This window comes from Podarcis vaucheri, assembly GCF_965113315.1.
Source record: "Podarcis vaucheri genome assembly, chromosome: 2".
In the NCBI taxonomy this organism is placed as follows: domain Eukaryota; kingdom Metazoa; phylum Chordata; class Lepidosauria; order Squamata; family Lacertidae; genus Podarcis; species Podarcis vaucheri.
Genome location: NC_138760.1, coordinates 56,425,684 through 56,439,261, shown reverse-complemented (window position 1 = coordinate 56,439,261; position 13,578 = coordinate 56,425,684). Strand labels below are relative to the sequence as shown.

The following is a 13,578-nucleotide window of genomic DNA, read 5'->3' as shown; positions in this document are numbered from 1 at the left end:
ATCATTGTCCTTAACTTTTCAGATGTTATAAAAGTGCTGAACATGCTTATGCAAGAACAACGTGTTCTAAAGAAAGCCAAAAGACCATATTAAGAAGAAAAGAATTTTATTTCAGATTTGAGGAACACAATCATATTTCTTAAAGTTATCAGACACAGCATTCAGACTGTGCTTGTAAACTGGATCAGTAGACAGTCTAGTATAAAAATTGGTAAGGCAAATAAATGCTCAGAGGCAATTATCAATTCCATCTAGCCACTGTCAGTGCAGAGAAGAGGGATGGAATATTATTTATAATACTTGAAATTCAAGCACAACATTGTACTGAGTAGAAATATAGGTATCTATTAGGCACTTGCATAGGTGAAAAAACAACAAGATTAGGCAAACATTTATTGTAATAGAACAAACAGTAAGGCATTGAGCAGACGTGGTCGGATTCAAAGTACGTTAGAAGGCATCTGGATCAACAGGGTTTTACATAAAGAAAATCTCTTCATATCCTGCAAAGCAAAAAAGCAGTTTAGTTTCTTTCAGTGGCATTTTTAATTCAGCTATTAGTTAAATTCTTGCAGGGAGGTGTTAATATACTAAGCATCACCGTTGCTGCAAAGAAAATTTTACACTAATAGTTGAAGATCCATTTGGATCTTGAAAGGCTTACTTTCCAGACTCTACTCACTAAAACGTGAACCAATTGTGCAAAATGCAGTAATAAGTCAATACAAACTGTCAGCTAGAGTCCACTGGTATTAGCAGTATCAGAAAAAAATAAGAGCAGAAACCAAGTACTTAGTGCCAGAATATCATCTTTGAGCAACAAGGCTAAATTTTGCCCCCACCTCCAAGTTAATTCCAATTCCTTAGTTACTGATATACCACCAATTTAATTTTCAAGTCAAGTTGTTACTTGGCAGGATGCACTGCACTATTACAAGCAAATACAGCCAGGTTCACTGCTGTGTTGCACAAGGCCTTTCTCTGTAAAATACAAGACTACTGCCAACTTGTATGAGTTGCTAAAAAAAGGGAAACCAGGCTCCCTATGCTCACTGCGGCCTGTCACTATCCCAATTCATTACAACCCTGATCTGAAAACACTAGAGCTTTGTTTCAAGGAAGCTTAACTGCAGACAATTAAACCATAACATCAGCCACCAGTTGTCCTCTGCTATTCAGCTTTTTCAAACAGAGGAAATTATAGTTATTAAGGTGAATCAGAGCTGCAAGATAAAACAGCAGGTAGAACCCTTTTGAACTACTGAGTTTCCCCATTACAGAATCCACATTCCTGAAGTTGCTTCCTGCTGTAATTGTTCGCATGGCAAACTTCTTGGTGCATTGAGAGACGAAGACTTACTAAAACAACCCACAGCCCTGTCAGGCCTTAGCCAACATTGCAACAGCAATGTTCAACCACTGAACTAAAGCAGAGAGAATGGTATAACCCCCCCCCTTATACAACACATTCCTCATACAGGAAGTTTGGGGGCACAGCTATTTTGTTCAATATTAAATAAGTAGACAGAATAAACACTGGAGAATTGATTAGTGCCCCTTAGAGCAAAAGCTCTTTTTGACTCCAGGAATAGGAAAGTAATAGGCAGGAAGAAAAGGGAGCCAGCGCCATTTGTTTGCTTGCATAGGAACAATTGCTTCTCACTCCCATGCAAGCAGACAATTCTTTTATTTTTGAACAAAAACTGAAGGGCACCACATTGGCTACTCCACCTTAAAGACCATCATATTTGTTGAGGCATAAGCTCTTATGGACCACAGTCCACTTCATCAGATGCAGAAGTCCACCAAACTTTATGCCATAATGAAATGCTATAAGCCTCTCCCTTCTTTTGCTGCAAGAGACTAACACAGCTCTCTTTCTAGAAACCCATAAACAGAAACTGGAATTTGCATTTTTGTAGCTCTGCAACAGACACGGAATATGGCATGGAGAAAAAACTTGCAGCATGAGCCAAAACCATGGCAGTCCAAGTTTTCATTAAAGAGAAAATGGCAATAGAGAAAGAATGGAAATTGTGCTGGGAGTTGAAGTACCAATTCCACTGGTTATGTAAACATAAATAATCCAGTACACTGCAATCATTGAGATAGGGGTCAAAGGGGCACTAGCATTTATAACAATCACACATGAAATTATGACAAGATCAACAAGTTCTATTGCTGCAATCTCTGCAACAAAGCAAGTTGGTTTCTTCTTGGGAGATAACTATCCCCAACTCAATAAAATGCCATGGCTTTTTCTGCATGTTGTGCGATAAAATAAAATAATAATAAAAATAATTTATTATTTGTACCCTGCCCATCTGGATGGGTTTAAAAGAAAATACTCACTGTAACCCTTACAGGGTTGCTATGAAGATAAAATGGGAGGAGGTGAACCATGTCCACCAACTTGAACTCCTTGAAGGAAAAGTGGGATGTAAATGTAATAAATAATTTTAAAAGTGGCAATATTTACCCAGTCCACAAACTGCAGTAGAAGAGCACATCGGTTAAGGCCAGTGGTACCTTAGATATGTAATTACTTCACTTTTTAACTGTGGTCCAAAGAGAGGGTTCAGCTGAGCCAGGATTGCAATCAGCCAGCTGCAAGACAAGAGCAGACTATTAACAGAATGACTAAAATTTATCAGGATACCCAAGGAAGAGATAGAATGGCAACAGTTAATTAAATCTAATGTCCAAACAAAATGTTACCAAAATTAAACTTTGAAATTAAGATACCCATAAAAGTTTGAGCAACTGCCCATAAATCAAAGTGTATTGCCCTACTTCATTTCAAGTAATTCTTATGTTTTAACTAGGCAGCTTCTCTTCCATTTTCACTGTTTAAAAAAGTGTTCTAACTCATGCCATCACCCAGGAAGTTCAATATGTATCAGCATCATTTCTATCAGCCTGCCCCAACCTAGGGCTCCTCCATATGTTTTGCAACTCCCATCAGCCCCAGCCAGCATGGCCAATGATCAGGAACGATGAGAACTGTAATAAAGAAAACAAATGGAGGAAGGCTGATCTACATACGAATTATGATTTCAAGTCTGGTAGTGCTCACACTTATGCAACCAGAACCACACTACCCACACTAAGTGGGAGGTATCAGCAAATTAGGGGTACCCCTGAAGATTATTTCTATACCACCCCTTCATAAAATATTGTGGTAGTGTACAGTCAGCAATATAAAAACATAAAAGGGATAGAACCACCTCTTTGTCTAGATAGGCAATTTCCAGGATCACTCTGAGAAGTTATTTTTTTAAATTTTCCCAGTGATGGAACAGAAAGCTACTCATAGAAATCAAAGGAGACATCCAAGATTTCTATGTAGCTGGGGCTGTGCACCAGAGTGTTCACTACACTTCGAGGAAGAAAAACCAGTCCAATGAGGACAGCTTCGTGGGCAAAGAATGCTGACTGACTGTTGGGGGAGACAAGACAGAAAGCCAGGGGGAGGGACGGGATGGAGTGGAAAGACTTGAACCTTAAACAAGCACTCCACATTTTGATGCTGGGACCTACTGGTTCCCTCTAGTTCTCATGTTCAGAGGTGAGTGCTGTTGTTTATGTAGCCAAAGGCACCTTCCACACATAAAAGGGGCATATGAGCAGGCCTGGATAAACCAGAAGGTTTGCAACCCGGTAAAACAACCTAATAAGAACAGAGCATGCTGAACACAGAATGCTGAATGACAAGAGGCAATTGGAAAACTGGATGTGAGGAGTAATGGAATTAAGTATGGAGAAGGGCACGACTGACTGAACATGAACACTCCAAAGGGTAACATTTTGTTGCAGGTCTGACTGGTTTCTTCCAATATTAAAGGGCAACCTAAAAATACAGTCACTCGGCAGCCCTATTTGTCAGACCCATCATTTCTCTTGCTCTAATTGTAGTTTCACAGGGTTGGTGTGTCTTGTTTAGACATTGACATTGCTAGTGGACATACATTAGGTGCAGGAGACAAGCGTCAGGGGATTTTTGCATCAATGTTATACTTATAAAAGCTTAAGTCTTCTACCCATGTATCTTTTATGACAACCTAACACAGAATGTCTTTTAAGAGTTTGTGAAGCTACTAGCAATGGCTATAGAACAAAATGCATACTTCTCAGAGCAGTGACCATATTAGCGAAGCAGGAGGACTCAATGCCCCAGTAGGACACAATACATTTTGTAGCACGGAAAACACTTAGAAAACTGCAACACATTTATTTCTGGGTTACATATTTGGTATGTTAACATTGGCCAATAAGAAAGGGCTTAAGAATCTCTTTAATTTGTACAACGTTACTGTGTAGCTAAATGTTCAGTGCACAAAACATTTTGTGAACACACAGGCACATCTAACTGCTAATTCTAGAATGCTATAGAAGGAGGAGGAAGAGCAAAGCGGCTTTGTAATGTGAGCTGCTACAGATGCAGAGTGCTTAGGCAGTCATGGAAAATTCCACACAAACCTGGATGCTTCGACCAGAGAATGAAACGCAGGTCAGCTGGGAGAGGGAAGGAAAAGCCATAGCAGACAGAGACAAGCAATACAGGATTAATCCTATTCAGAGTTCATTGGTCAAATTTCAGTACTGCTCTTAATTTTACAGATTAAACAGCCACAGCAAAATGAATGCACACTTTCAACACTGATTACTAACAGGACTCCTGGCAAATTCTAGCATTTTCATCATGGATTGCTACAGATATAGGATGACATCCTCTTTGAACCCAGTAGTTTCCCTTGAAATCATGTAATCACAGAATTGTAGAGTTGGAAGGGATCCTGAGGACCATCTAGTCTAACCCTCTGCAATGCAGGAATACTGCAGCTGTCCTATACAGGGTTTGAACCTGCAACCTTGGCATTATGAGCACCACACTCTAACCAACTGAGCTATCCGCCCATTATTCTACAGATATGATTACTCATGTTTGGAGTCCCAACTGACATATTTGTGACCAGAAGGAAGCTTAACCCATATCAAATAGTTACGTTGCAGTGTGTATATTATACACTGTCTCTTTCTCTTTATATAACCAGCATACATCTTTGCTTGTTTGCTTACTGTTTGCTCTGCTTAGAGTGTGCTATAGGTCAGCACTTTTCACACTGTGTCCCAGAAAACCCATGGGGTTCTTCAGAAGCAATCAACAAAGGGCAGAAGATTTTCTGAAAGGCAGCTTTTCTGCTGTTACCAATCTTCCTCCACAGTGTACAGTCACAAACAGTTATGAAGGCATTCTATGGCACATGCTCAGTTCTCAAGGGGTAACACCAAAGACCAAAAAGCACAGCCAGTTAGTTTCCTGCTGCAATGGAGTGTGGAACGTATTCTCAGTTACACACAAGGTTCTGTGACAGGCATGTCAATGTGAAAAGGGTTCCCTGAAAGTAGGCATTTTGAAAACAGAAAGAACACATACGCTCCTATAGGTTTATCAGGATGCCACAGGTTGAAATAAACTCTCCTTGTGGTGCCTGATATTTGGCCTTTTCAAATGATAATCAGATTTATTTTTGATAAGTTATTACAAAGGGTTGTATCCAATGCTAGTCTTACGCAGAGTGGACCAACTGAAGTTAATAGGCATGACTAACTTAGGTTCATTAATCTGAATGAGTCCACTCTGAGTACGACTTAGTTCGACACAACCCAAATTGCCCCAAATTTTGAAAATCAAAAAATAAGGTACTATAACAGCAGAAAACAAACACATAACAGGGCAATCTGTACAGCTACTATATGTATTCTATCATATTACCAAGAGGCAATCTATCCTGTTTCCAGATTAATAATGGAGCTCCCACAAACCTTAGCCACAGCTTCTTTCCTGGTGGAGGTTAAGACACTCCCCAGCATGCAAGTTAGTCATGCCTAAACCAAAAAGGGATGTTTTGTGCAGGAAGCATAGGGCAGTTTCGGGCCACAGTAGTACTGATTTCTGCAGATTTCAGGTAAGCCCATTACAATATTTTCCAATGGTATCCTCACCGTTATCTAGTACAGAGTAGTTAACATATGGCTCTCCAAATGTTGCTGGACTCCAGCTCTCATCAGCCCCAACAAGCTGTCAGGGACAATGGGAGTTGTAGTCCAACCACATCCAAAGGGGATACAGATTTTGCATCCCATTTCTAGTACAGTGGTACCTCAGGTTAAGTACTTAATTTGTTCTGGAGGTCCGTTCTTAACCTGAAGCTGTTCTTAACCTGAAGCACCACTTTAGCTAATGGGGCCTCCTGCTGCTGCCGTGCCGCCAGAGCATGATTTCTGTTCTCATCCTGAAGCAAAGTTCTTAACCCGAGGTACTATTTCTGGGTTAGCGGAGTCTGTAACCTGAAGCATCTGTAACCTGAAGCGTATGTAACCCGAGGTACCACTGTATACATGATGAAAGCAAACAAGTTACAAGTGCACTCTGAATACAGAATTCACCTACCCAGAGCTGTGCTACCAGGTACAAAGTGAATGCCGTTTCATTTTCAAAAGCAACCTTGCCAGAAAATTACTCAAGACAGAAATTACAAGGCAGCCTTAATGATCAGCACCCAGATTCAGACTTTGTTTTATCTTTGATGGGAGGAGGTCCCAAGAACTGACGAATGAGAGAACCACAAATTTGTGCTCTTTGCCAAGACTGCCATAAAACATTTTGCCCATCAATACATATGAAGGATATGTAATGAAAAAAACTATTACAACAGTAGCAACGAAGACATATGCAAAATGCATATGCTACATTAGTAACATCTCAGTGTTGCCAAAAGCACTGCCATTCACAATTACCATTGATTTTGGATGCCACGCTTCCCACCTGTTCCAAAATAGTAGAAATATTTAAATCATGGGGGAAGTGGAGATTTTATTATGAAATAGTAGCCACACATAATTATTTGGGGGAGAAAATCAGTTAACATAATTGCATTCTAAATCTCCCTTGAAAATAAGGATTAGCATTTGGTGTTAACCTACAGAATAGATGTGCAGAAACTGAGCTGAAATACATAGCTAAAGAGGTGAAGGAGAAGATGTACTGCTCTTGCTTGGGAAGCAGAGGAAGAACCGCTGAACTTCCACTGTTAGGCAGGGCCAGCTTATCTGGCTCTACAACTTAGGAATTCTGCACCATACTGATGTCACCTTCACCAATTCTGATTGTTCCCAAGGACAAGGGAGGCCCAAGTCAAAAGGAAGCCTAGATATCAACAGAAGCTTTATATATGGAGCTTCCCTTCCTTCTACTCCATTGAGAAGACACCTTTCTGCATCATTGCATGCTGTAATTTTTAGATTTACAGAAGATAATTAAAACTGTTGACCAGGGCCCATTTATGTCCTCGCCCTACACTCCTTATTGAATCAAAACATATAATGACTGATACAGGGTTTGTTTGAGCAGTGCAGTACTATTTTAAAAACAAGAAGAAGTTATGTTTGGAATGTCAGATGACAAGATCCATTTGTTGTACTGCCATTCACATATGTAGCCCATGGTGGCTATTGAAGGCAGTTATAATAGCATTTAATCTAGCTTAGGTTCCAAGGAGGAGGAAGATAGAGCTAGTCATTGTTTCCTTGAAAGTGTAAAAAAACTCTGTGGACTCGGTGGTCAACTGAATAAGCTACATTTTAGTATGTTATGTCACGATGTTGATTTTGACATTATGAGAAGCTGTATCTAATTTTGAGAAGTAGTTAAATAACTTTACAATTGTTATTATACAGCCTATTACGTTTATGTGTTTTTTCAATTAGATTTGCGCAATATAGGCATTCTAGTGGTTTTGATTTTTATTCCTTGAAAGTGTATGCAACATGGTCACCTCTCAGCAAGCAGCAGTGCTTACTCCTAAGTGGGGCTCTGTGAAAATGCAAACTAAGCCCAAAGCCACTCCCATGGAAGTTCAGTTGTAATCATGTCCCACATTGCAAGATGCTATTTTCTCACTTGGTGTTGTGAATGCGGACACTGTTTATCAAAGCCTATGATAAATTTGTACGAAGCCATGGAAGTGCAATGGGCAGCCCTCGTATGTTTTTACAACTGTGGAAAATTACCCTGAAGCTATATATGAGCACCAAGCTGTTCCCACCACATACATAGTGGTATTGATTTAGCTGGTATCAGATTCATAAAGAAAACACATGGATGGGTGGGGAAGAAAAAGATTTTAAAAAGGAGTTCGCTCAAAAGGATCTCAGTGTTCCTCCCTTGACTCCTTATCTTCATCCCATCTCATTTTTTCCTCAAACCTCTTACTTTTCACCTTAATCCTATAAACAGTTTTTAAAAAGAAAAGAAAAAACTAGTTCCACAGAGCTACAGGTACTATATTGTAGCTTTGTAGACCTGGATTCTTTCTTTTTTTTTTTTTTGTAAAGATGACCCTATTTACACAAAGGGAATATTGCAAAAAGCCCTGTGCACCATGACACTTAGGCCCCGCCTACACTTCTAAAGTATTGTACAGTGGTACCTTGGTTTACGACCTTAATCCGTTCAGTTGTAAACTGAAACCGGTCATAAACCGAATTGCCCTTTCCCCAATGAGGCCTCCCGCCGCCGGTGCCCTTCCATCGTTCGGATTCCGCTCATAGACGGAGGTAAAGTTCGCAAACCAGGACACTCTTTCCGGGTTTGCGGAGTACGTAAACTGAAAAATTCGTAAACTGGACTGGCTGTAAACTGAGGTACCACTGTATTGGAAACCAGTTTGTTAAGGGCGCAGGGAGCTGTTAGGAGACCTCTAGTCACCTCAGAGCTACATTCCTCAGAGTGGTACAACACTACCTTCTCGGCAGTGGCACCCACCCTGTGGAATGCCCTCCCATCAGATGTCAAGGAAATAAACAACTATCTGATTTTTAGAAGACATCTGAAGGCAGTCCTGTTTAGGGAAGTTTTTAATGTTTGATGTTTTATCATGTTTTTAATATTCTGTTGGAAGCCAACCAGAGTGGCTGGGGAAACCCAGCCAGATGGGCGGGGTATGTATGTATGTATGTATGTATGTATGTATAAATAAATAAATAAATAAATAAATATTATTCTTCCCTCTTCCCAGGGATCTAGGAACTGTATAGCTTCTGTACTGCAAGGTCAGCACTCAGCCCTTGATCCCAACAACACAGGAAGCTCTCATGTGGGTTAAGATGTTGGAAGTCTCATGATACTATCTGAGTCAGGTATTCTGAAATTTTAGTATCACTTACACAGTTGTACCCCGTAGCTAGTTCTGACTGCTGTATTTGCTATGTACTGAATCCTAGCTCCACTTTTTTGGGCTGGTGGGGGGGGGGTCTTAGGGAGGCTTATGTGCTGTCACTTGGGACCCCAGGTGGCAGTAGTGCTGCAGCTGCCAGCTTACACTCACCTGGCACTGCCAGGCAAGTTTCTTTGAGAGCACATGGTTAAGGGGCAGCCACCAGCTCCTCTCCATGAGCAATACTTTTCACTCCCATGGCAATAGCTCTGTAATAGGCCAGGAGGCAAGCTCTACTACAGTTCTACAAGCTCTACTGTAGTCTACTATAGTGTCATGGCTGCTGCCAAAGCCACCAGCTCACAACAAGTTAACAAGCAGAAGGAGAGGTTCTCCACTGTGGAATCACTACTGTCTGAGGCCCAGGTGGTAGGAGGAGCTGAGGAGGGGGAGGGCAAAGCAACAGCTTTGCTGTGATGGCTTAGGCCCCAGCAAACGCTTCACTATATTGGGTCTGACACCAGGTCTATGTGTTTACCCACCTTTTTCCTGGTTTAGTAACAACCCCTTCTTCCTTCTTTCCCAGACAACATACCACCACGACAACTGCTTTCTAGAACTCTTTATGGCTGGATGTCCATGCAGAAAGTATTGTCAAAGTCATGTATTTGACAGGATGTTTAATCATAGCAAGGAATTTTGGGATAAAATAGCTTTTTGATCTACCTGCTTAGCAAAAAAGAGAAAAAGTCCATGCCTGTAAGTGACTAACCTTAAGTTGTCAGAACTTTTTACTGCCTACATGCATCTATATTTGTGCTTTGAATAAAAGCAAAGGAAAAACAAAGACATCCTGGTGTGATGCATTTTTAAGTTAGCCAGGTCACAGCTTCACATCCATGAGTCTTTGGGTTTGTTGAACCATAAACAAGCAGGATGTACTTGCACAAAACTTGCTTGCCCTAGCACTAAACCAAACACAAACAGGCCTATACCCCAGGGTAGTCTAGCTAAAGCAAGGCAGTTCTTGATGGAAGCATGCTGACTGTAAACACTGCAAGATGATCAATCTAGGCTTTGAGTAAGCAAAAGCAGAGGCAAATTCTTCAGATTAAACTAGCACTACACAATGGTATTCTAGCTGACTAGCTTTCTGTTAGTACAGAAGATCAGTTTACTCCCATGTGGATAAGCTGCACTGCTGAACTAGGAGCCTGTTAGCTGGTAAAACTAGGCTGAAAAATTTGTTATGGTTTACTGTTTTAGCAATACTCTGAAAAGTCATTTTAAAGCAGAAATACAGGAAGCAGAAATGGTTTAAACACATTTCCTAGAAAAGGAGGAAGCACAACTATTAAGTATTAAACAGCACAGAAATCAGAAGGGTGATAAGACTTCAATTTCTGCATCCCAAAAGACTCATGTACAGTCAACTCTATTATAGAAAACTTAATGTTCCCATCATTTATGATACCCTGGTTAAGAACTAACAATCCATTTACATCAGAGAACTATATAAAGTTCTTTATCCTACATAGTATGTTCATATTTTTGCAAATCAGCCAATCACATCAGACACCCAGCCAGGTTACTAAAATAAAAAAGGCATTGTAGTTTTGTGCTATCAAAGATTTGGCTACATCTGGACTGAAAGGAGAAAAATGGATACTTACAAGAGGTAGCAGCAGATAGCACATGTCACCAACATTGTGTTAATAACACTGTAGAAAGAGGGGGAAGAAAGAAATGGTTGACAAAATGGAAGCAATATTTACAGACTTTCTTTGGACAAAAGAAAAGAAACACAGCTGAATAGTTTCTCAGTTTTTTACACATGCAGACAGAGGATGATTCAATGTAAATCTATTGCAATAACAATAATACTTGAACATTCTAAGGTGCTTCATACATACCAAGATTATTTTCATATCAGGAATCCTCACAGCCACCATGTCAGGTAGGTCAGGACTCTCCCTACATTGAAGATGGGGGAGTGGGGGGACTGAGAGACGGAAGATTGCTAGGTGCCATCTAGTAAGTTCAAGGTAATACCTGAACTAGTGATTTCTAGGTTCACAACTCAAGTCTCTTGGTCATTACAGTACTCACAGTAAATTAAAGCTACCCCACACCTGTAGTTTCAGATAACACATATAATTGTTTAGAATCAATTCTCAAGGTTCTGCTTACTCCATGATCCCAGTTGTGAAATTCAGTATCATGGAAGATTAATGAGCACCATAAGAAACACGGGTTTAATTTTTTCCTCTCTCCTATTTTAAGCAACATATTTTGAACCTATATAACTGAATGATTGTTTTAAATGCATTGTGTATCCTGCCCTGAGATCAATGCATATAAGGCAGGCCATAAATATTTTAATAAATATGATCCTAAAGCACCATCTGTCAAAATATTTGCACCCAAGTCGGTTGTCCTGTCCTCAACCCACCAAGGATTTAGAGCACCCTGTTTGCAAAGTAAGAGGCTGTTAGTACCAATGCTAAAAACAATATAGACCACTAAGAGAAGTAGGTCTTCAAATCAGGACAGGAGATGAAACCTTTGCATGAATAAATATAAATTCAAAATAGATATCACAAGTTGGGTGCTTGGCTACTACTGCCTAGGCCTCTTGCCTAGGTAGCGAACATGGGATATGTATTAAAAGGGAACACTTTTTACTCTGGTGTATCTAACCAACACCTTAAAAGCATAAAATGCAGCACTGAGCTGAGCTGCACTTAGTTCTGCTCACATTTCATTATATGGTTGAATCACTAATTCAAGACAAAGAGAATGCAGTGAAAAAATCATTTCAAGCTTGTTAAGTATGTGGGGAGGAAATCCCCCTGCCTGAATAAATGTCGTAAAGCCGGGAACATTGAGTGGGAAAGTGTTTTCAGAAATGCAGGCCACACAATTGATTTTTCCTGTTTAGAAAGGAAAACGTTGACAATCTCTAGCTATGGAAGCTAATTTCAATCTTAGCATCAATTATGCCAGAAACACAAACACTGTTCAGGCCCACTTTTTAAACCCGACTCATAATGCAACTTAGATGTCAAGACACCTACTGCTAATTGGGTGTTATTGTGCTGCTCTCTCTTAGGTCTAACTGCCTCCCTGCCCCATATGTTATCATTCACTGTTTTGTAGGTTTTTGCTGAAACACTATTTATACATTTCAAAGAAATAAACTAGTACTGTTGCTGGTAATCCTAGCTGGACATTCAGCACCAGTAATGGAAATGTAGAAAGAAAGAAAATCCTCAATGGCACTGGAAGAAGTTATCAGAGAGGAAAATGTGGTTCAATAGGAAAATCTTATTTCAAATCAGAAAGAAAACCTCCAGGATGAACAACCAGAATGCAGTTAGGAATTCAGCAGTTTGGTTAATGGGTTAATTACAAACGGAAGTAGCTTATCCACCTCATAGTCCTCGAATTAGGGGAAAGAGTTACACACAGCAGACGGAAAAGATAAATTGTCACAAGACTGCGACATGGTTGTGAAAATGACTGTGACATCTGACCCCTCTTTTACAAAGCAGCTATTCCCAGAATATCTCAAACAATATTCTGTTTCAAGAGATAACGCAAAACAGTGCATTTGACTCGGGGGCTGCTTCATTTGAAACAGGTTAACTTAACACGGGATGGGTACTAAAACAAAAGGGGATCGACTCTGGGAAATCCCAAGGGAACTCCAGCCGCTTCGCAGGTGTAGCTACTTCTGAATTGACACCTGCCACTCACGAAGTGCCAGTGCCGCCCAGAAGCTCCCAGAAAGGCTGGCAGGGCCGGCGCTGCTACGGGAAGCGCGGTGGAGATGGGAGAGAAAACAAAAAGGAACAGGAAGAGGAGGCACAAGGGAGAAAGAGAGGAAGGCCGCAGCTGGGGTTGCTCACTGCGCCGCATCCTCCGAGAACGTTAAACAACAGGCCGTGTAAAACTGCGAACTGTGAAAAAACCGCGTTTGCTCCCCTCCCAGGCCAGGAAAACGGCTATTAGGCAGACGGAGGCGGAGGTGTAGCCAGAGCACTTCAAGCTCCCACGGGCGGCCGGTTGGGGCAGCCAGGCCTCCTCGAAAAGGGCCGCCCGCCACCGGTCTCCCTTGCCGAGAACGTCCCATCCCCACACGAAGCCTCCGGGCACTTACCCCCGGTTAGGCCCCTTGGGCACAAACCACGGCACGACGCCGCCGACCACCGCCCAGAACACGCTCATGACGGTGATGGGCACCGCGAGGCCGCCGTACGCCATGGCCGTGCTCTTGCTCGCTCCCTCCCTCCGCCGACTACGGAGCTCCGGCCTCCGCCGCCGCCTCCACTATGGCAGATTTCTACGCCACCTCGCA

The 13,578-nt window shown here is 41.3% G+C and overlaps 1 protein-coding gene and 1 long non-coding RNA gene across 2 annotated transcripts in view; one reads left to right on the top strand and one right to left on the bottom strand.

Moving 5' to 3' along the window:
• LOC309527044 overlaps positions 1-10,884 on the top strand; it is a 13,929-nt gene extending 3,045 nt beyond the window's left edge. The window contains exons 2-3 of the long non-coding RNA XR_014217071.1: positions 9,081-9,201; positions 9,805-10,884. This is a non-coding gene — a long non-coding RNA (uncharacterized lncRNA). The remainder of the gene's footprint in view (positions 1-9,080; positions 9,202-9,804) is intronic.
• On the bottom strand, positions 90-13,578 carry ATP6V0E1 (ATPase H+ transporting V0 subunit e1). The gene is made up of 4 exons (XM_082213539.1): positions 13,381-13,578; positions 10,892-10,939; positions 2,480-2,607; positions 90-503 (listed from the first exon to the last, which is right to left on the bottom strand). Exons 1-3 carry the CDS (start codon positions 13,482-13,484, stop codon positions 2,514-2,516), a joined length of 246 nt encoding a protein of 81 aa, XP_082069665.1. The 5' UTR covers positions 13,485-13,578; the 3' UTR covers positions 90-503; positions 2,480-2,513.

What these genes read in the sequence shown, in the direction of transcription:
- ATP6V0E1 (XM_082213539.1), bottom strand. Translation starts at nt 13,484, where the DNA reads ATGGCGTACGGCGGCCTCGCGGTGCCCATCACCGTCATGAGCGTGTTC. An exon ending in CCCAAGGGGCCTAACCGGGG is followed by an intron (nt 10,940 to 13,380) that starts GTAAGTGCCCGG and finishes CTCTTTCTACAG; the next exon opens with TGTTATTAACACAATGTTGG. An exon ending in GCTATCTGCTGCTACCTCTT is followed by an intron (nt 2,608 to 10,891) that starts GTAAGTATCCAT and finishes CTTGTCTTGCAG; the next exon opens with CTGGCTGATTGCAATCCTGG.